A 22,676-nucleotide genomic window follows, 5' to 3' on the forward strand; every position below is an offset into this window, starting at 1 on the left:
TTATTTCATTTATTTATTTATTTATTTATTTATTTATTTATTTATTTATTTATTTTTTAAATTATTATTTTATTTTTTAGGTGTTCGGGTGGCCTTGCGGTTAATGCCTTCGAACAGTTTGCTTGTTGTCCTCGGTTTCAATTCTTCACTTGGAAAGATTGTGTTTCGTTAATGGTATCCTTAAGTGGTGATACTGCTCATAGGACTCATAAGACCATACTCAAAGTAAGAGATATAATATACTCACTCACTATTTCCCACCACCCATGCACGCACTCACCTGACCATCCACCCATTAGCTCACCAACTCAATCACCCACCCTCTCACACACTCACGACCGCCTCTGTGGTCTAGTGGTAGAGCGTCCGCCCGGAGAGCGGAATGTCTGGTGTTAGATCCCTGGCCGCGTCAGCCAAAAGACGTTAAAAGATGTTTCGTGTTGCTACCCTACCTGGCGCTCGGCATTAAGGGTCAGTATACTGTGTCTGATTGGGTTATCCATGTTAAACTGTGACATGGTATCTCAGTGGGCTAGCACTATAAAATCGGCATCAGTCCGGACTAGTACAAGCAGCAACACACACACAAACATACACACACACACACACACACACGCACACATACATTCGTGCACGCACGTCGCTATAATCTTGGACGCGACATATACCCCATTTCACCTCACCTCACCTCACCTCACCCTAGCTCACCTCACCCCACCACCTCACCTCATCTCACCCCATCTCACCCCACCACACCTCACTCTGCCAGAAAATACCCGTGCGTCACATTTACTCTGTACAAAGGCGAGCCCATTCAGATCGTTATGTTTATTCGTCATTGCCTGCCCTATATGTTTTATTCAAAAGGCAACCATAATAACCGTACGCATAACCGGAGAGGCAAGTTTGACATTCTTGTTGCAGAATAGGCAATGTTTAGATAACTGTGTATGACTGTAGTCAGGGTGTAATGCCTTGTTGACCGAGTACAATCAATTATCAACTCCTTTTTAACAGCCCATAACCGGCATTCACCACTGTGTCAGTCTAAGGCACGCCCAGTAAAGACCCATTGCGACCGATACATGAACATACTCTTACGAATCTTAAGTGCCAGGTAGTCAAGTGATTTATGTTGTGCAAAGAGTTATAATTCAGAAAACTTGCAAATAACACATTAAGCATATTCAGATCAATAAATCAATGAAAGTATCTGCATGTTCAAGTGAATTGGTTGTAGATGTACGTTTCTGTACGGTAGAGGGTGTGGGTGTGGGTGTGGGTGTGGGTGTGGGTGTGGGTGTGGGTGTGGGTGTGGGGGTGGGGCAGACACTCGGGGCTTTTTGCGGGGACCAGGCTCAAGGAAAATGAGTGAGAGTGAGTGGGTGGATGGGTGAGTGAGTGGTGGGTGTCTGAGTGCGTGCGTGCGTGCGTGAGTGAGTGAGTGAGTGAGTGAGTGAGTGGGGAGGGACCTAGTATGCCAAAACCAAGGTATTGGCATACGTACCACACGATCCCCTTTTCCGTTACCCCGGAGTCAGCCTTATGACAGGCATTAGCTGCTGAGGAAATGTCCTGTCCTGGAGTTCCAGCTGTAGAATAAATTTGTGTGTAATTGACTATCAAATACTTTTGGGTGGATATTTTATTTTTAAAGTCAGTCTTTTTGGACACATGGCGGCGGGTGATCCCTGCCGCGAGTGGTATTGATACATTGATGCGATGTGTGCGTGTGCGTGTGCGTGTGCGTGCGTGCGTGCGTGCGTGCGTGCGTGCGTGTGTGCGTGTGTGTGTGTGTAAGTCTCTTTCTCTTTACATTATTTAATGCTCAGATAGAAACATATCACAGTCACAGCATATGAGTGGTATCACAGTGAAGCTGAAGATTACACAGGCTATACAAGTAGTAAGTAGGACATGATATAACCGTATAACAGGAACAGAACACACCGCCATACGATCTATGTAGTTCAAAGCGTGCTCAGTATCCACTGTCCAGAGTCCTCCTTTAATAGAAGTAACATTTTTATAAAAGCAATTAAAATATGAATGTTAGATGTCGATATAACATGGTACATAAAGGTTCTTGATTGAGTGTCTAACTGGTGTTGATCGGGTGTGTAAATATTCTTGATGGGGTTCATGTTCTTGATGGGGCGTGTAAATGTTCTAAATGGGTGTGTAGCTAGTGTTGATGGAGTGTGTAATTGCTCTTGATGGGTGTGTAACTGGTGTCTTTGGAGTATGTAAATGTCATTGCTGGAGTGTGTAAATGTTCTTGATGGGTGTGTAGCTAGTGTTGATGGAGTATGTAAATGTTCTTGATGGGTGTGTAACTGGTGTCTATGGAGTATGTAAATGTCATTGCTGGAGTGTGTAAATGTTCTTGATAGGTGTGTAGCTAGTGTTGATGGAGTATGTAAATGTCATTGCTGGAGTGTGTAAATGTTCTTGATGGGTGTGTAGCTAGTGTTGATGGAACATGTAAATGTCATTGCTGGAGTGTGTAAATGTTCTTGATGGGTGTGTAGCTAGTGTTGATGGAACATGTAAATGTCATTGCTGGAGTGTGTAAATGTTCTTGATGGGTGTGTAGCTAGTGTTGATGGAGTATGTAAATGTCATTGCTGGAGTGTGTAAATGTTCTTGATGGGTGTGTAGCTAGTGTTGATGGGAGTATGTAAATGTTCTTGATGGGTGTGTAACTGGTGTCGATGGAGTGTGTAAATGTTCTTGATGGGTGTGTAGCTAGTGTTGATGGAACATGTAAATGTCATTGCTGGAGTGTGTAAATGTTCTTGATGGGTGTGTAGCTAGTGTTGATGGAGTATGTAAATGTCATTGCTGGAGTGTGTAAATGTTCTTGATGGGTGTGTAGCTAGTGTTGATGGGAGTATGTAAATGTTCTTGATGGGTGTGCAACTGGTGTCGATGGAGTATGTAAATGTTCTTGATGGGTGTGTAACTGGTGTCGATGGAGTATGTAAATGTTCTTGATTGGTGTGTAACTGGTGTTGGTAGTGTGTGTAATTGTTCTTGATGGGTGTGTAACTGGTGTTGGTGGGGTGTGTTATTCTTCTGGATGCAGTGTGTAACTGGTGTTGAATGAGTGTGTAAGTGTTCTTGATGGGTTTGTAAATGTTCTTGTTGGGGTATTTAAGTGTTATTGATGGGGTGTGTAAGTGTTCGTGATGGGTTTGTAAATGTTCTTGTTGGGATATATAATTGTTCTTGATGCGGTGTGTAACTGGTGTTGGTGGTGTGTGTAAGTGTTCTTGATGTAGTGTGTAACTGGGGATGAATGAGCGTGTAAGTGTTCTTGATGGTGTGTGTTAATATTAAAGTTTTTGAACGGGTGTGTTAATTTCCTTGACTGGGTCTATAACTGGTGTTGATCGGGTGAGTAAATGTTCTTAATGGAGTGTCATAATAATGTTGACTGGGTGTGTAACACAGTATACTGACTCCGAGCCGACCACTCCTCGTTTTAATGGATAGCGCCAGGCGGGGTAAGAAGTACCATCTGTTACGTCTGTTGGTATGACGAGGCGGGGATCGAACCGCCGACCTTTCCCTCTAGGGGCACACGCCCTATCCACAAGACCACGGGACGGTTGTAAAGAGAGCCAGCCTGTCATGAAGAGGTTAAGTCCCATTTCACAATGATTCTTATCAAGAGAGCATGTCACCTCACTTATTTGAATCCAGAACAGCACTGGTGTCCATTGTTGCAGAGGAATTATCAGGTCCATTGCTGCACAGAGCAGCCTGGCTAGCAGTTGTCCATGTTTGTCGGTGATAGTATACGGATTGTAAAGAATATGTACAGAAACATACTCCGAATACAGCTTCCCGCTTCTTCAAGGCCTCATTTCATATAACTTGTGCGACGACTATCATAACTCTTAAGCTTTAACACGTCATGTTGTGTTAAGATGCTTTGTGGGACGGGGCTCTGGGACTGACCAAGATGTGTAGGGTTGATATATCGTATAATAATGTTGTGCCGGTGTGGACGTCATTCCATCTCTGTCACTAGTCTTGGTCGTGTCTCGCCGCGGTCATGAGGTGCAGGGTTGATCTAACGTGGTAATATAGTGGTGTGCCGGTGAGGACGTCATTCCATCTCTGTCACTAGTCTTGGTCGTGTCTCGCCGTGGCCATGAGGTGCAGGGTTGATATAACGTGGTAATATAGTGGTGTGCCGGTGTGGACATCATTCCATCTCTGTCACTAGTCTTGGTCGTGTCTCGCCGTGGTCATGAGGTGTAGGGTTGATATAACGTGGTAATATAGTGGTGTGCCGGTGTCGACGTCATTCCATCTCTGTCACTAGTCTTGGTTGTGTCTCGCCGGGGCTTCCTGAAGTATGTTGTTGCACTGAAAAGAAAAGATGCCGCAACATGATCTGGTGTTCTACAACTGTTTGAATAGTATTACACCCTTGGTTTATTATCATGGATATCGTGGTGTCGTAAACGGTGTGTATTACATCCTTGATTTATTATCATGGATAAAGTGGTGTTGTAAACGGTGTGCATTACATCCTTGGTTTATTATCATGGATATAGTGGTGTTGTAAACGGTGTGTATTACATCCTTGGTTTATTATCATGGATATAGCGGTGTTGTAAACGGTGTGTATTACATCTTTGGTTTATTATCATGGATATAGTGGTGTTGTAAACGGTGTGTATTACATCCTTCGTTGGTTTATTATCATGGATATAGCGGTGTTGTAAACAGTGTGTATTACATCCTTGGTTTATCATCATGGATATAGCGGTGTTGTAAACAGTGTATATTAGATCCTTGGTTTATTATCATGGATATAGCGGTGTTGTAAACGGTGTGTATTACATCCTTCGTTGGTTTATTATCATGGATATAGCGGTGTTGTAAACGGTGTGTATTACATCCTTGGTTTATTATCATGGATATAGCGGTGTTGTAAACGGTGTGTATTACATCCTTTTTGGTTTATTATTATGGATATAGTGGTGTTGTAAACGGTGTGTATTACATCCTTGGTTTATTATCATGGATATAGCGGTGTTGTAAACGGTGTGTATTACATCCTTGGTTTATTATATATTGGTGATGCTGTTAACGGTCTGTTTTGCATCATTGGTTATATGTTCTTCTTGTGATAGTGGCCAGGTTTTGTATCTGAGTAGCTCAAATGTTCTCGAAGAAATATACACCTTTAGAAAGGTAAAAAAATTGGATAGTTTTAACTACTAATCATAAGCAGAATGAGCTCCTCTCTTGCACATTGAGCATGGTTGAAATAGTTTGGCTATCCATTGTTTAACTGAAGGCACGCGAATATTCTTCACAATGTCATTAAATGATGAATTGTCGGTTTCGGCTTTCTTGAGATTTCTTATTATTATAGAAAGGGTTTTGTCGCTTTTATTTTCTGCCCGGGGAACACGGGTGGCCCAGTCGTCTGAGGGGCCGTATTCGTTGTGCAGTGTCCCTTGGGCGTGCTAGAAACCTACGATCGAGGTAAGAACCTCGTTCGCCCTGATTATCCTCCTAGATTTGTCAGCTCCATACCCGTGCTCGTGGATTTCACCAAAGTGGTAATAGTCAAAGACGTGCTCAACGTCGGGCTTAACTCCTGGACTAACATAACACGCCATGATGTAACAGAAATACTGTTCAAAGCCCTTGCAGAAAAGGCAGGGTCAATGCTATAGACACATATACTAAATATATAAACCACTAATGGTGAAACCATACAGAGCAAACATACAGCTAAGGTGAACGGTTCGTGAACTAATAGATTATGAAAATGCATCACCATATTTCTTATGTATAAGGACCATCTCCGTGGTCTAGTGGTAGAGCATCCACCCGGAGAGCAGAAGTTCCGGGGTTCGATCTCCAGCCGCGTCATACCAAAAGACGTTAAAAGATGGTACTTGTTGTTACCCTGTCTGGTGCTCGGCATTAAGGGGCTAAAACAAGGACTGGTCGGCTCGGAGTCAGTATACTATGTTTGAGTGGGGTATTCATGTTAAACTGCGGCATGGTATCTCAAAGTGCTAGCACTATAAATTGGCATCAGTCCGGACTAGTACAAGCAGCCACACACACACACATACACATGCATGCACGTCGCTATATAAGTGCAATAATCTTGGACGCGACGTTAAACCCCATTTCACCTCACCTCTTATGTATAAGACTACCCACCCATTTGTAGAAAGTGGCCAGTCCTGCGCTGACCTCCCTGACGTCATCAGTGGTGTACTTCTCAAGCAGCTTCCGGGCTCTGTCCGCTGTCCGGACATGCAGTGACTCCAGGTTGAAGGCTTTAATCCGTTGAAGTATTTTTAAACTTGGCGTTAGATGTTTTTGAATCGCGCTCCAACTCTAAAACAAATAAGTGTAATATCATAGCAGACAGTGAACTCATGCAACCGATACATATTATATGAATATAGTCAGAATACATCTCAGGCAGCAATAACATTAATGCATGTATTGGAGGATCCCCAAAGAAATATTTGAACCTTCAAACGAAATAAAATCGACGCTTACATACACAAGAAAATGTTCTGAAGACTAAATATAGAATAATAATTTTTTAATTTGACGTTTACACGATATACGGCTTTTCCATTGGACGAGAGGTCGGTCACATGACCGCGAAGTTGACGTTCATTAGTGTATGAACGACACAATTTGACGTTCATATGTTTTTCACGAGACCGTGTTCTTGAAATGACGAAAACACTGACGGACTACTTCCACATCCCTTGGGAAACCCCTGGGAATTCCCTAGCACGAAAACATACATTAGCATTATTTCTGATCATTTAGAACCTTTTATCTTGGTCTCAGCATTTCAGTATACATTGAGAAACGTAAGAGAGCTTGACTGCATGATTGTTCACGAATTTCCTCGCTACGGCCCATCCTAATGAACAAACGAAAAAATGCACATCCAAACTATCGTCAGTATCGACTCGATCTGTGTCTAGGCTGAGAGTGACCGTCTCCAGCAATCTACGAATTTACCTTGGTGTCTGACGCATCTTTAATCACCTTTCAATACTCGGTCAGTTGATCAATTATGACTAACACATGTAACCGCCACAGGTTCATTAACAACTTCAGAAATCCTCCCGTCACGTTTATCGCGTCGGCCATTTTGACGTCTTGTACTTGATGTAATTTATGTATTACGACGCGCTGTCATTGTGACTGACTTACTGAGGTAGTTCATTACAGACCTTTCTCATCTAATGGGGATATTATATGAACACATGTGTTGCGCAAGATGTTTCTGAAGAGCAAGTTCGGCATCCATACGCTCATGTCACCTCTCTTTTGGGGGATCTATTTTATTCCGCGATATAGCTGGTTGTTGTTTGGCTGTCAGTGTTAACATGAAGTCACACGTACTAAATAAAATTGTGTTTAGATCTTGGCCTCTATCCTTTGAGGAAAGAAATTGTGATAAAAAATTATAAGAATTGACTTTCACTTTGTGTGAGTTCATTGGCGTATGAACCTTCATAGAGTGAGGGCCAAACATTGTATGAACATCGTCGCAAGCTCCGACGTTCATACAGTTTGGCCCTCACTCTATGCAGGTTCATACTCCAATGAACTCACACAAAGTGAAGGTCAATTCTTAACGAAACGAGCTCCCGTGTAATACCAATTTTATGAAACGAGTGAATAGTTCTAGTTCCACAACTATTCACGAGTTTCATAAAATTGGTTTTACACGGGAGAGAGTTAAGTATTTTATGTATTAATGGCCATTTATAACGTTTTTAGAATTATACTGTTGAGTGTGAATAGGCTGACACCTACACGATCCACGGCATAATCCAACTGAGTTTAAAACGGTAATACTTCAAACACGTCAAAAGTTGAAACGTATGAATTTAATACCATACAACGGTCCACCTTTAGAATTCAGGCGTCCGTTCCACAAAATTATCGTAGCGTTAAGGTTATCGCAACTCACTTTAACTTAGACCAACGACTGTCGTTGCGCTACAGTACGATCGCCTTGTGGAACGGGGCCTTGCACCTCAAAGTTTACAATCACGTCACAGTACCCGATGACGTAAATTGTGGAATTTTGTTGCAAGATCCATCGGCGAAACAATGCCATGTGACGTCAGCCTAGCAACAAGGTTTCTGGGGTCATCGAGTGTGCATAAACTCCTCTCAGTGATCTATCATCTCCACCGGCAATGTCGTTGAATAAGCCAAGGGATGTCGAGAGCTTTCAATATTTGTTCGTAAAACGTGTTCCGAGAGTACATAAGCACGCGTTTTGATATTACACAAAGTGTAATAAAGCTGTATGTTTATTAAACGGGTGATCTCTTCACGGGCAAGTAATAAATATACTTCCAAGGTAATTCATATTACTGAACTGAACTGCACATGTATCGGGTTTCATTGCATCGCGGCCACTGATTATTTTGACATCCCATAAAGTAGATGGTAAATTGGTAAAATGTATATCACCAAGAATATCTAGGAATTTGGGAGGAATCGAAAAGATTTTGGATATAGCTGAGATACCTCCAGTTCATTCTGACTCTCTCCCAGTGTTATGAACGTGGCTTTCATAACGTCGACGATCAGTGGGTTGGTGTCTCTGTAGCCATGGATCTCTGCAACAGTTCCATTCTTCATTAACAGGATCGGACTCAGGAACCCTTTGAGCCTTTTCTGTTGCTGCAGGAATCTCTTAGCCTTCTGAATCACCTGCGAGTTCCGGAGCTCCTGCTCAACAACGCTGTCTTCAATACCATTCAGGGCTGCCTCCAGACGTTGGAGGTTCTGCTTGGACATTTCCTTCTCAACAGCTGCAGTGATTGGAGTGGGATAAATGATTAATATAATGGCAATAATTCCATGTATATTAGATTTTACAACCAAACTGATAGATAGCTTGTAACATATACGGACGAGATATGTGGTGGGTAATAGCAAAGGTGGAATGAAACATTTTCGGCCATACAGAATCCTTCTATGGGAATTGCATTACATCTGAATTAAGCACTACTTTGGTCACTTCGGAAGTTCTCTAATTCTGTTTTTCAGGTATCATTTCTGTTGTCATAACAACGCTGTGTACCTTCCTCATAGAGATGTTGCAGGACTGTTCTGGCCTCTGTTAAATCGCCCGTGTCCTGTAGGTTGGCTTTCTGGAAAGACTCTATTGCAGCTTCAAGACCTTTCTTCTTCCTGGCCTTTGTGGCACTGATTAACTTGTCTCGGATGTTGGATTCCATCTGCCCATCGATCTCTGTGGACATGACAGTGAGTGAGTGTGTGAGTATGGTTTTACGCCGCTTTGATCAATATTCCAGCAATATCACGGCGGGGGACACCAGAAATGGGCTTCACACACTCACAGACATGCCAATGAGGGACCATTGATAATGTACACATCCATGGCTGAGAGTGTGCTTTTCTTAGTGGAGGACCGATGATGTATTTCAGTAAGTGTTCCCTCGAAGTGAAGTTCCCACTTATCTGTCTGGTGTTTTAGCGGTAATCCCAGACCCTTCATATACCTCCCTCACCCCACCACCCTCTACTCTAGCCCAGTAGTCACCAACATTCACTAACCCTCCTGTTCCAAGTCCACGGCCATGGTCTTGGCTGTCAACAACAGTTCTTCCAGGTCAGGGTGACCTGAACGTTCCGCGTCAGCAATCGCCTTCTCCAAATCCGTCAGGCTGCGATGTTTCAGTGCTTTCTTTAAATTCCGTTTCAGTGAGTTTATCTCATCTTCCTTTCTCTCTGGAAGAAAGGTCAATATTCCGTGTCACCAACATACATCATCGAGTCTGGACCATAGAGTGATTGACACCATGACTATTGATCCAGATCTAAGCAATTGAGATACGATGGCATGCATCGATAGAATAAGCGAGCCTGACCACACGATCCCGTTATTCGCCTCTTACGACTAGCATGGTTTGTGCTAAAGGCCATTTCTAACCCGAAGTTATATGTAAACTCAGAACTGTGCAATACCAATGAAGCAAATAACAATTCTTGTTTAACTCATGTATACATGGATGACGTTTAGATGTATTAACTGAGGCAACTCAGATCATCTCACGTTCTTTCCTAAGTTTTTCCATCTTCAGCTTTGCTTTCCGCAGATAGCCATTTGTGTCTTTGAGTTTTGCTACTTCAAAGTCTTTGATGGCTTTCTCCAGGCTGCTGATCCTGTGGCCCCCAAGGGCCACCTGTAGGTTCTTCCTGACTTTGTCCTTGGTACATAAATAAAACAGTTGTCGTAATACTTGTGAGAGGAACTGTTTGAATAAGAGGAATGCGCTGGGACTATGTCTTAACTGCATGAATATAATACATATTACATAATAACACCATGAAAAATATCAAATGGATTTGTTTTGTTGGTTCTACAGGATCGATTACTTGTGATACCTCCATAAGGCTTGGGGCTCGTGTCCTGGAAATATATTAGAAGAAAGTTTATAGAAACACCTACCTCCTGTATCTTCTCGAAATCCTCTTTTCTACTTGTCAGCAAGTAGTTGACGACGTTGTTGTCTTTGCTCTCTTCTCCTGTGTAAATCTGGAGAGCATACTCTTCAATGTCGCCATCATCTGGCATAGTGACCTTGACTTTAACGTTTTTGTCCTTGACCTCCTGTTCCACATATTGGTCCAGTTCTTCCGATTGCATTTTGTTGTGGCGCAGTCGGGCGACAACCTGCATCCTCGTGGTCATCTTGAAGTTAAAGGTCTGCATCGTGCGTTTCTCCATCACAACAACCCCTGATTTGTGAGAAGGGGCCGCCAAACCTTTAACCTTGGCTGTCTGACCAAAACCAAATCCAATAGGAGGATTCACTGGAAACATGTTTTTGTTTTCCGACCTTTCACTCACCTCCAGCTTGAAGGCAGCCATGGGTACAGATATAATCCCCAGGATGTTGTATTTGATAGACAGTTTATATATCCCTGCGACATGGAATCGAACAATTAGTCTCAGGTGTTTCCCGTTGGTTTCCAGGAAAACACACCGTGGCAGTTCAATTCCTTCTGGCAATTTATCTTTGGACAGTGCTTCATCAAAATACAGGTCGTATGCAAGATGTGTTTTGGTGTCTCTCTTTTCTTCGAATTCCAGCTCACATTTTCCATTTTCAGAGAGAAGAATAGATTTGTGTTCCCGTATAAGTTTGTAACCTGACGTGAAGTACCGGAACTCAAAACGAGGTACGTTGCAAAATGTATGAAGGTCCCATGTGTCACTGACAAGCTGCCATTCTCTTTTCTCGGCCATGCAGGTATAGATAAACTCCTCTGGGTGTGGGAGGAAGAAATCTTCATCCAGGTCTTTGATGCTGATTCCTTGTCTGGCTTGACCTTTTTCCCTCGTCCCTTTGCCATCTGCCTCTATTTTGACCCATCTTCCACTGTCATGGCCGATGACTCCGGTGAATGCCCACAATGGATGGACAATCTGCCACGACCCATCAACGTAGACGATGTTCCAGTTTCCGATCAATCTTGTGACGTCCTGATCTCCGACCTCATATCCCAGGCTTTTGACGTGACCTCTGACTATCACACACTGTAGCTTTGCAGCTCTGAGGAAATTCACATTGACGAAAATCTTAGCTGACATATTAATACTGACGATATTAATACTGTTTGCTTGCTTGTTCTTTAACGCCGCACGCAGTAATATTCCAGCTAAATGACGGCGGTCTGTAAAAAATCGATTCTGGAGCAGGCGACCCAGTGATTGATATCATGTGCATCGACCAAAGCAATTGGGATACGATGACATGCATCAGCCAAGTCAGCGAGCCTGACTACCCGATCCCATTAGTCGCCTGTTACGACAAGCAAGGGTTGCTGAAGACCTATTCTACCCCGGATCTTCACGGGTAACTGATGATCATGACCACCTGTGTCAGTTCTACATATTCTACCTGTGCAAAGACTGATACTCTGACTAGAGGTTTGATATTCAAGTAGAAGTTTTGTCTGTGTGGAAATGAATTTGGAGTCTAAAATTCACATTTTTTTTATTATTCGAATTGAAGAATAATTCGAAATATATCCTTAAAATTTCAGCCTTGTTCAAATAAAATATATCTTGTAACGGCATGACATCACTTTCAGGTGAAACAAGTACAGATGAACAAACATATGTTTGAGTGAGTGAGTATGGTTTTACGCCGCTTTTAGCAATATTCCAGCAATATCACGGCGGGGGACACCAGAAATGGGCTTCACACATTGTACCCAGCTTATGCTTGAAAATTGACAGAAGCCCTTCACTATCCAACACTTACTCCGATTCTGATATACGGCAACAACGGATGGATGGGTTCATAACTCAAGCAATATAATTATACTGAACCGCAAGAGAAACGTCATCATGGATAGATATATGAGAATCTTTATTTGTCCAAACACTGTAAAAATGATACTTTGAGACATATTAAAAAAGATGAAACTTAGCAAAACTGATCATCAAGGTTGAAATTAAAGTGTCAAATGTTCTTAAAGAGAAACATTGATGACTGCCGTGCAACGTCGATACATGGAATAATTGAGGCGATTGATGAAGGCCATAGGCACTTGAGCCCACACTCTGAGGAACGCCTGATGCAATTCAGCTCCAGTTGTCGGCCTTGGTCGGACGTCATTCAGCCCTCTTTGAATCTCGTCCCACAGGTGGTCAATGGGATTTAAATCGGGACTGAGGGCAGGCCACTGCATTGTTCTGATGCCATTCTGCTGGAGGAAGTCTCTTGTTGCTCTCGCAGTGTGGACATGGGCGTTATCATGCTGAAACTCGTGGTTGCGGCGACGTGCCAAATGAGGTATGGCGTGTGGTCTCAAGACTTGATCAATGTTCCGAGCTGCTGTGACACCATTGCCTCTCCCTGGACCGATGTAAAGACCGACCCTTTGTGCAAGACCAATTCCACCCTACACCATGATGCTCGGGCCACTCCACGAGTCTCTCTCAACAACACATGCATCCGAATAACGTTCCCCACGGCGTCGCCAGACTCTCTCTGCCATCTGCTGTTGACGGCAGTAACGGCTCTCGTCTGAGAAGAGGACTCTTCTCCACTGCTGGTGGCGCCAATCCTGGTGCTGTGTTGCCCACTGAAGACGGTCCCGGCGACGACGTGGTGTCAGAATGGGTCCTCGGTGTGGCCTGTGACAGTGGTAGTGTCTGCTCGTCAAGTCGACTCACGGTGTCCGCACTAATGTGTCGCTGGTGTGTCCCCATGGTCTGTCGAGCAGTTTCCTCAGCATTAACAAAGCGATCTTGCAGATGCTGTCGCACAATCTGACGATCCTGACGTCGGGTCGTGACCCTTGGTCATCCACTACGTGGTCGGTCATCTGTAGTGTTGGTAGTCTGGTACCGTTGCTGGAGCCGTTTTGCTATGGTCCTTACGTGGACTAGAAATGCACTGGGAACTTGCATGGCGGTTTGTCCAGCTTGCAATCGTCTAAGGGCTTGGTGTCGTTGATTTCTTGTCGATCCTGGCATGTGGTAACAATTCAATCACGAATGAATGTTATCCGATTTTGGTAGATTTTTATAGGGCAAGAAATGGGGGAACGCCTGTGCATTTCAATTTGCACGTAACTCACGTGCATCGGTTTACCATGGCCGTTGCCGTGATGCGTTTAGGCGATCGGTTTTATTGTCATCTGCTTTGTTTTTTTATTATCAAATTTCATTTTTTCCGGACAAGGTAATATTATATTTAAGAAACTTTGACAAAAATTACCCAGATATTTAAATGACAACTTTTCATGCAATGTTACTTTGGGTGACGTTTCTTTTGCGGTTCAGTATATAAACAGTTCATCTATCCTAATTGTGCTGGGAAATGGACCATCCTGTGTCTCATAGAATTCCTCTCACTACATTAACAATAGCAATCATAATGTCAGTGATATTAAGGTGTACCAGGAAGCGGTGATGATTATATCTAAAACACGTTTTGAAATCCGTAGCTTACTCGACTATAAAGACGATTTTAACTTTCAGGAAGAAAGATGCAGTTTGTAAAATATGATGTTACCAGGACAACGAACTATCTCGGTACAGAGAGACTTGCTGTATATCAGCACAGTGGTCTTTAAATGGGTGGATATGTGACCAAATAAACCTTCTGACTCAAAATTGATGCACATTATAACAACTGGCATATTAATCGTTGACGTCAAGATATTGTGACCGGGTAACGCCATGGAAATAAACGGAAAGTCTCCTTACATGCCTCACAGTAGCTACATATTAGATAGACCTTTGATGACGATGATGAACAGGCAACCATTATGATGATGTTGGTGGCTTTTTATTTTATATTAATTTTTTTAATGTATCCAATGTTATAATTGGGTTATTGTGTCGTGGAACAATATGTTCTGCTACTCGTCCTTTTAGTCAAACGACTATTCTCTAAAATACGTACCGACACAAAAGGGCAAAGAAGGAGGAGTAGGACCCTTTGTGTAACTTCATCAGCTTCATGTATCCCCGGGGTGTCCGACCGTCGGTGACCCCTGGGTAGAACTGCTTCTCGATGTCCTGGTGACCCAGCCAGATAAACAAGGCTCGGACTCTCTCCAGGTCAGTGCTGAGACCACGAGTCAGATCAGAAGCCAATGCTTCAAATGTTGTGTCGTCCGTAACTGTCACCTGCAAGTCAGTTTACATCATCCATTAATATAATCATGAAAACAGATTTTTTTCCTGGAAAGCTTTTTTTCAAAATGCGGCGCTTTCACCGAGATTCTGACTGGCGAACATGATGAAACATGTATATGACATGGCGGTAGATAGCTCATCCCTTGAGACCTTGTCATTCATGAAACTGATTGGAAAACCAACAATAGAACCGTCATTTCATGTCATGTAGTTCAAAAGTTCGGACACTGAATAACTATTGTGAAATATCAAATACAATACGACCAGATTATAACGATGTTATACGGCTATGCATAACGTATGTCAGAACACTGATATTTATAAGGGAGTATTGAGATATATGTAAAATATCACAGAAGTGAGAATATCTGGTGTTATAACTTAGCATTACGGCCTTGAACTTTTGAAAACGATTGACAACAAAAAGCTCTGTATAATCTGATTACAGACGGCCGTCATATAGCTGGAATATTGCTCTGTGCACACACACAGACTCAGCGATTCCTATAAAATAAAGTGCGCATAATTTTCCGAAAGAATCAAATTGAGAATTTAAGGCACTACATTATAATAAGTTCAAGAATGAATGAAGTCTTTGACGGTGAACTCTATGTCCAACCTGTCTTGCTCGGCTGTCAAGTTCTTTACTCTTTTTGACATCGAACTTGTCTCTCTTTTTCCACTTGGGGGGTGAAGGTGGTCTATACCCTTTCACTGCATCAGGGACGTTGATCTGTAAATAGGAAACGTCACGGGTTCTGTCGCTCACCTGGTCGTCTTAATACTAATATCTGTCGTGTAGTAATGTAGCAGCTCACACGGGTAAGACAAACTATACATTTCAGTGAAGTCTTGCCCAGTGTTGCCCAAAGTCATACCCGGGAAGCAACCCTAAGTACCGTTCCACAAAGCGAACTTAGTGGTGGAACACTGCGAGACTATGTGTTAATTAAAGCGGCAAAACCCTTTCCATAATCAGAAGAAGCCTCTGCTACAAGCAGAATCCATTGTATGATTCCGACTATAGCATCAGCATTTGTTTATTAATCACTGAATCAATGTGAATATGCATACATGCAAATATGAAACAGACGATGCGGCTTCAATGGTCTCCTATATTTCTATTTCAGGTCGGGACAAGGATGGCCCAGTCGTCTAAAGCGCTGCAAATTGTTGTCCAGAATTGCGTCCCTTGGGCACACCACAACCCTATGATCTTGGGTTCGAATCCCGGTTCGCCCCATTTATGTTTCTAGGTTTGTCAGCACCATACCCGTGCGCTTAGGCTTTACCAAATGGAAAACGTTTGAGACCTGTATCACTTCGGGCTGTCGTCCAACATCAAGCTGACACCGTGATATAACTGGAATACTGTTGAAAGCGGCGTTATATCCAACTCACTGACTTTAGTACGGGTGGGTATATCAAGGCTACGAGATCGATTCCAAATTCAATTTAGCGCGGTTAAATCTATTGTTACAGCTCTGCATTGAAAACACAGTAGGTTATCTCCTACATGACCTTTCCCGAACCTGTCATCCGTGGCTGTAAAATAAGAGACAGGACCGTTAATACAGAACACGAACGTCAATCGTGCTGATAATTCGTCGCCTAGCCGTACGATAAGCTTGTTGAGAGTTCTCGAGATGGCAGGACCTCCTTTACTAACACTTCCTGGTTTAAATCATTACCAATGGCAACGTATATACAAATGTCAACATGCCCATGAACAAGACTGATATTGACAATTGTTGACAGTAATGTCAAGGCATCAAAGGCTCTTGGTGTATGCTTCTACACTGTCAAGATGCCTGGTAGACGTTGTCTTTATTCAACGCTCACATGTTTGTCAGCCCATGATTCCAACAAGCGCGCTCCATGCACACACTCCTGACGTGAGCCTGACTCCCCATTCGTCACCACTCGCCCCTTTCCGTAACCTGCAATTCGGCTTGTCCCGGAATAACACGAGTTGGTCACGAATGCCTGACTCCAGGACAGAAGGAGAATGCCGAGTAGTTGTGTGTAGTTGCGACTGCCAATCAAGTTTTTATAGTAATTTCAACGTAAAACGTACTGTTTCGTTGATAGTAAGATAAGTATATATCACAAAATGAGAATTAAAGGCGATAATGTAATGACGAAGTTTGCTATTAGTTCTGATTTTCCCAAATAATTCAGCGATCTCCACAAATAGTTCGCGGAGTGCTCTGGTATACATGCGGGAAGTGATGCGGCTGTATGTTTCCATTTTGCATATATCCATACGCGCACATTGCTCTTATTATCAGGACAAATAGACATGGCGTCTTTGTTCATAATTGATTAAAAGACATCGTTGGTAGTAGTAGTAGTAGTTTGACATTTCATAGACTAGAGTACCCTCAATTTGATAAAGGGCAATTACATTCCAGGAACAAATGCACTGTTTAGAGTTGAAAAATGACTTTTTGTAACAAAGAGACTATCACGCTTAAGTATTTTAGGATGGTAAAACTCTACTAATAAACTCTATGCAATTAGCTCACTGAGGCTCTCTAAATAAAATGTACACTCTTCAAAAGGAAGAAACGCAAAGGTAGATTTTTAGGAAATGTATTGTGCCTAATAAAGTCGATATATTTAATTTAATATCATAGATACAAATATGAAATTTTGGAACTCATGTTGTCGTTGTACAAAGGCATTGAAACTCTATCAATGTCATGTCACATAAGGCCACAAGGTTGCGTTGAACTCAGTATCTCGTGTGACCGCCCCGGGCAGCAATCACGGCTCTGCATCTCCTCGTCACTGACTGGATAAGTGTACGAATTCTGTCCTGAGGAATTCTGCGCCATTCTGCATGTAACGAGTTGGCCAGTTGTGGGAGTGTCTGCGGCGTGTTCTGGCGTTGACGTACACGTCGATCGAGTTCATCCCAGAGGTGATCGATTGGTTTGAGATCTGGAGATCTCGACACCCAGGGCAAGGCGTTGATGTTGGCATTATGAAGATAGTCTACTGTGACACGAGCTGTGTGCGGTTGAGCGTTGTCCTGTTGAAACAGTTCCCTCTGGAGGTCAACGATTGGAAGAAGGTGAGGTTGAAGAATATGATTCATGAACGATTTGCTGTCAAATCTCCCTGAACCACAACCAAGTCAGATCTCGTGGTGTTGGATATGGCCCCCCACACCATGACACTACCGCCACCGAATTTGTCAAATTCACGTACACAATGTGGGGGCAAAACGCTCATTTCGACGACGATAAACACGTTGTCTTCCATCTCGCCGGTTAAGAAGAAATCATGATTCATCGCTAAACCACGCTCGTCTCCAGTTTGTCAAATTCCAAGGCTGTAAGGTTTGGCACGAAGGCAAGCGTTGATGTCGATGGATCTGTTGCAAAACAGGGACGATAACTGGTCTTCTGGGTCGGATTCCAGCATCGCGAAGATGGTTCCTGACAGTCTGGTCCGATATCCTCCTCAACCAGGGATGCGTCCTGCAGTCTCCGTAGCTGTGGCATTGCGATGACGTAGGTGGAACAGTCGAATGTAGCGATCCTGTGCAGGCCGGTTCTCGGACGGTCTGCAGTGGAATTGAACTGTGTGTATCGGTCAAAAAGGCGGCAAATAGTGCTGTGGTGGACGTTGAAGTGGCGTGCAACAGAAGACTGCGATTCCCCTCTTTGGATACGTCCTGTGGCGATGTTCCGATCGCCAGCGCTGAGTCTCGGCATTTTCGAACTTGAAAAATGTTGACAATTGAATGACAAATTATTGGCTTATGCTTGCCTTTTTATAGCCACTACCACGAGTTAAGAATGCAATAACTTGCACGTGCATTTTGCTTTACCGTTTCCCTCCATGTTTAAGAAGTGTGTAAACAATGCCTTTTAAAACATTGCAAATCGACAATGGCTGCGTTTTGACGTACCGTTTGTCGAATATCAGGCCACCAACATTTTCCAATTATATAACATTTTTCAATTTATATACCGGATTTGTGTAGTCAGGTTCAATTAACTACATACAGCCTGTGCGTTTCTATTTTTGGAGAGTGTATATGTCTAATACAGGATATTTACCATCCTAAAACACATAGACGTGAGAAAGGAAGGTACTACTACTGCTGCTGCTGCTGCTGCTGCTGCTGCTGCTGCTGCTGCTGCTTCTACTACTACTACTATTATTACTACTACTACTACTTTTACTGCTACTACTACTACTACTACTTCTACTACGACTACTACTAATGTACACAACAAAAAGGCCATATGTCCTTTCTCGTGAAGATAAAGCTGTCATTTGCACAAATGAAAAATCCATGTTATTTGACAAGAAATACAAACAGCTCATAAATATATAACCCTGTGAGCAAGATGAAACAAACAAAGGTAGCTAATAAAGATACGTTTTTATATATTCTTAAAATTAAGTTTTCTCTACCCCTATGCGCCCCTCATGGTTTATTCTCCCTGCAGTGTTTTAATTAAGAAATAAACGAAGAGTGGGAGTTGTTTATTGTACAACTAAACACTGATGGGAGACTAAACAATGAGGGGCGTAGGATGATGATAAAATTTACAAGCTTTGAAAATATTTACACGTATTTAAATAATGATGACTCCCTGAAGACATACCGACATCGGCAATCTGGGACAAGTCAAGTGGGCTTACATAGGTATTTCTAGCATATTCTAACAATCGTCGCATCGATTTGTCTGTACCTTATTTCAAATACCGATTGTCATATTTCTCCCACTTTTGGATGCGATCGTTCGGCCACTGCGTTTATTTGCGTTGTCCAGCTAAATTTCAACTCACTAGACGCTTCCCTCTCAAAAATACCGTACGTACAATACACGAAGTCATCATGTTGCGAGCGCGGGTTCGAATCTCCAGAAATTATGTTTTATCGTGAAATAGACCACGCTTTCTTCATTGTTCTTTGCAGTGTATCGCGCAGCTATCTTATTTTAAAGAAACTGACTTTCATTTTGAGTGAGTTCATTGGAGTATGAACCTTCACAGAGTGAGGCCAAACTGCATGAACGTCGGAGCTAAGTAATTTCAACAGCGCCATGATGTCAGTCCATTATGACGTAACTAAAAAAATGTACTTTATCGCAGGACTTTGCCGAGGTCGGATTCTATTGAGGGAGTTATCATATTTAAAATACAGGAAAATATTTTTAAAGCTTGTTCATTTTAGCATCATCCTTAAAGAGACTACACGTAATGTTGATATCTCACAAAGGAAATAAACGACTCGTGGCCGTTGTTTGTCGTACAGTAAAACACTGCAGAGAAAAGATAAACCACTAGGGGCTGCACTCTCATTGTTCATTCTCCCTGCAGTGTTTAACTGTATGATAGACAACTCCCACTCGTCGTTCATTTCTTATATAACTGTACCACATATATACAAGTGAGTGAGTGGGTCATAATGCAACGGCTACTTACTGGGTCTATATCTGGATCATCCGTTAGCACCTTGCTGCTGCTGGCGCCACTACCCATTCTGAGCTCATCCAAGGATGTCTACCCTCAATCTAAACACATTCACACAGTTTTAGAATAAATATATATCACATCCTTTTTTAGGGATTGTCAAAAATATCTTCGCCGTCGTTTGACGTTGATATTTCAAACCATCTTCGCATTCGTTTGACGTTGACATTTTCAAAACATATTCGCATTCGTTTGACGTTTGACGTTGACATTGTCCAAACATATTCGCATTCGTTTGACGATTGACGTTGTCAAGGCCACATACGGGAACAATTACGTATTCACATCGAATCAAAGTTTGAAATAAAACTTGCATAATCCGTCCTCCTCTCATACACTAATTTGATGTATGATACGTGACTAACAGCATAGATGTACGTATAAATACTTACGTGTGAAAATTGGCAGCTTTCTTCATAAAGTAATTTACTTTTTGAGTTAACAAAAAGTATCCCCAATTCGCAGCAGCTAGGTACCTATAAAGACACTTTAAGAAACTTGATCTAAAACACAACAAACATCTAAGCTATGTTCTTGCAATGTCGAAATGGACACGGAACCTACAGCACATGCTGTTAATCTCACTGCCCCACAGTAACTAAACAGGATCAGTGCACAGGTTCTTGCCGTCGCTGCGAGTGGGTTTGACGGTTAAATTCCAAGCATTTCACTGTCTCAAACGTAAGGGAACTTTTTGTTGTTAAGGACAAATTGTTGTTTGAATTGTTGCTTCTTTAGTACGTGTACTCAGCGATTAAGGCATTGCAGTGTTGATCAGGAAGTCCGCCCCATGCAGTGAGTCTACTCTTAGATGAACTACCTATATCATATAGCATTTCAAAGAAAGCCATGTTTGAGGATGCCAACCCCCTTTTGGTGAGCTGTATTCGGGGGTCGATTGAGCGGATATTCGGGAAGCAAACATTATCATATTTGGTACAGATTCCACATTTAAAACAAAACATGGTGTACGTTAAAGTTACCTTCAAAATCGTTTATTTTTTTCGATATTTTCTCAGGAATTTAACTTCAAAACGCACCCTCTTCTCAATGCTTTTGAAATTGAGATTCGTGTTAAGGGGTATTAGAGGTTAAGGGATGCGCAATGAGACTGAGTGAAAAAATAGATTAGGGATTCGGGATTTGGGATTCGGGATTCGGGGGGTGGGGGTTAGTACCCTCATGTTTAGGCGACACACGGCAGGGTGAATACACGTGCGGGGCGAGGACCTGGGATGACCCCTTCTTTGAAGACGGGAGGCTCTGAGCTATTTTACCATCGTTGTGTTGTTATGTTGCGTTGTAGCTACCTACTATATAAAATACCCGTCAGTGGAGTAAAATCTTTTACGCAATAGGCTTATATTATAGTGGGCATGTGATTAGACTTTGTACCGCTGAAATGTCCTATCACAAACGTAGGCAAACAGGAGGGATACATTTATTTACCTCCCTTTTTTATGTTAGTGTCGAGATAAGTTTGTTATTCTTGATATATTGCTTTGGAGTGTTGTTGTCAATAGATAAAAAATAGATAACAGAATGAATAAAACAGGCAGCATGTGAACCATCATGTTTTATTCCCCGGGTGTTATTACCAGATTGACATTCATGTCCGTCTATTGGGCCATTAGTGTGCACTGCTCAAGTTTTCAGTTTGTCTTCACGAAACGTTGCCTACATATCAATCTAGTCGTGCAGTGATCCACTTTGCTACGCACTTTCCTTTTAACTTCAAATTGTTAATGTATAATAGAAGTTAGAATAAAACTCGACCGTTGATATTCTGAATCAGGTATACATCACAACCAATAGTTCTTTATGAGTGAGTGAGTGAGTATGGTTTTACGCCGCCTTTAGCAATATTCCAGCAATATCACGGCGGGGGACACCAGAAATGGGCTTCACACATTGTGCCCATGTCGGGAATCCAACCAGGGTTTTCGGCGTGACGAACGAACGCTTTAACCACTAGGCTACCCGACCGCCCCAGTTCTTTATGAAACTAGGTATGGAGTGGTAGTCTAGTGGTTACAGCGTTCGCTCGTCACGCCGAACATCTTGGTTCGATTCCCCACAACGGTACAATGTGTGAAGCCCATTTCTGGTGTCCCCGCCGTGATATTGCTGGAATATATTTAGAGCGGCGTAAAACCATACTCACTCACTCTTTTTGAAACATACAAGGGTTGGTTGATAAGTTCCAAGCCGCACACTAAAGGAATATGTAATAATGAAAGATTTGGTGTGTAACATTACATGATGTCATAGAGGTATATCCACAAATACACGAGTCGGTGGAGGAAATTGTTTAGCTCTGACAAGACAGTAAAAAAGACAAGGAACTGTGACCCAAGGAAAATGGACACTGCTCAGGGATACGGACTTCTCCGTCAAACCTCGTACATCAAACTGAAAAGGAGCTAATGCGTTTTACGAATGATATATTTTG

General features: G+C 42.5%; 1 protein-coding gene across 1 annotated transcript; it reads right to left on the reverse strand.

The window, feature by feature from the left end:
* Window positions 1–4,110: 4,110 nt before the first annotated feature.
* LOC139462829 (hillarin-like) lies at window positions 4,111–20,672 on the reverse strand. Its single transcript, XM_071244541.1, has 11 exons — window positions 20,617–20,672; window positions 20,177–20,265; window positions 15,345–15,458; window positions 14,490–14,716; window positions 10,514–11,621; window positions 10,118–10,271; window positions 9,619–9,792; window positions 9,122–9,292; window positions 8,563–8,849; window positions 6,205–6,384; window positions 4,111–4,380 (listed from the first exon to the last, which is right to left on the reverse strand). Exons 2-11 carry the CDS (start codon window positions 20,231–20,233, stop codon window positions 4,333–4,335), a joined length of 2,520 nt encoding a protein of 839 aa, XP_071100642.1. The 5' UTR covers window positions 20,234–20,265; window positions 20,617–20,672; the 3' UTR covers window positions 4,111–4,332.
* Between the last annotated feature and the right edge of the window lie 2,004 nt (window positions 20,673–22,676).

The sequence above is a fragment of the Haliotis cracherodii genome, unplaced genomic scaffold (assembly GCF_022045235.1).
Source record: "Haliotis cracherodii isolate W230 unplaced genomic scaffold, xgHalCrac1.p SCAF_1, whole genome shotgun sequence".
Classification (NCBI taxonomy): Eukaryota; Metazoa; Mollusca; class Gastropoda; order Lepetellida; family Haliotidae; genus Haliotis; species Haliotis cracherodii.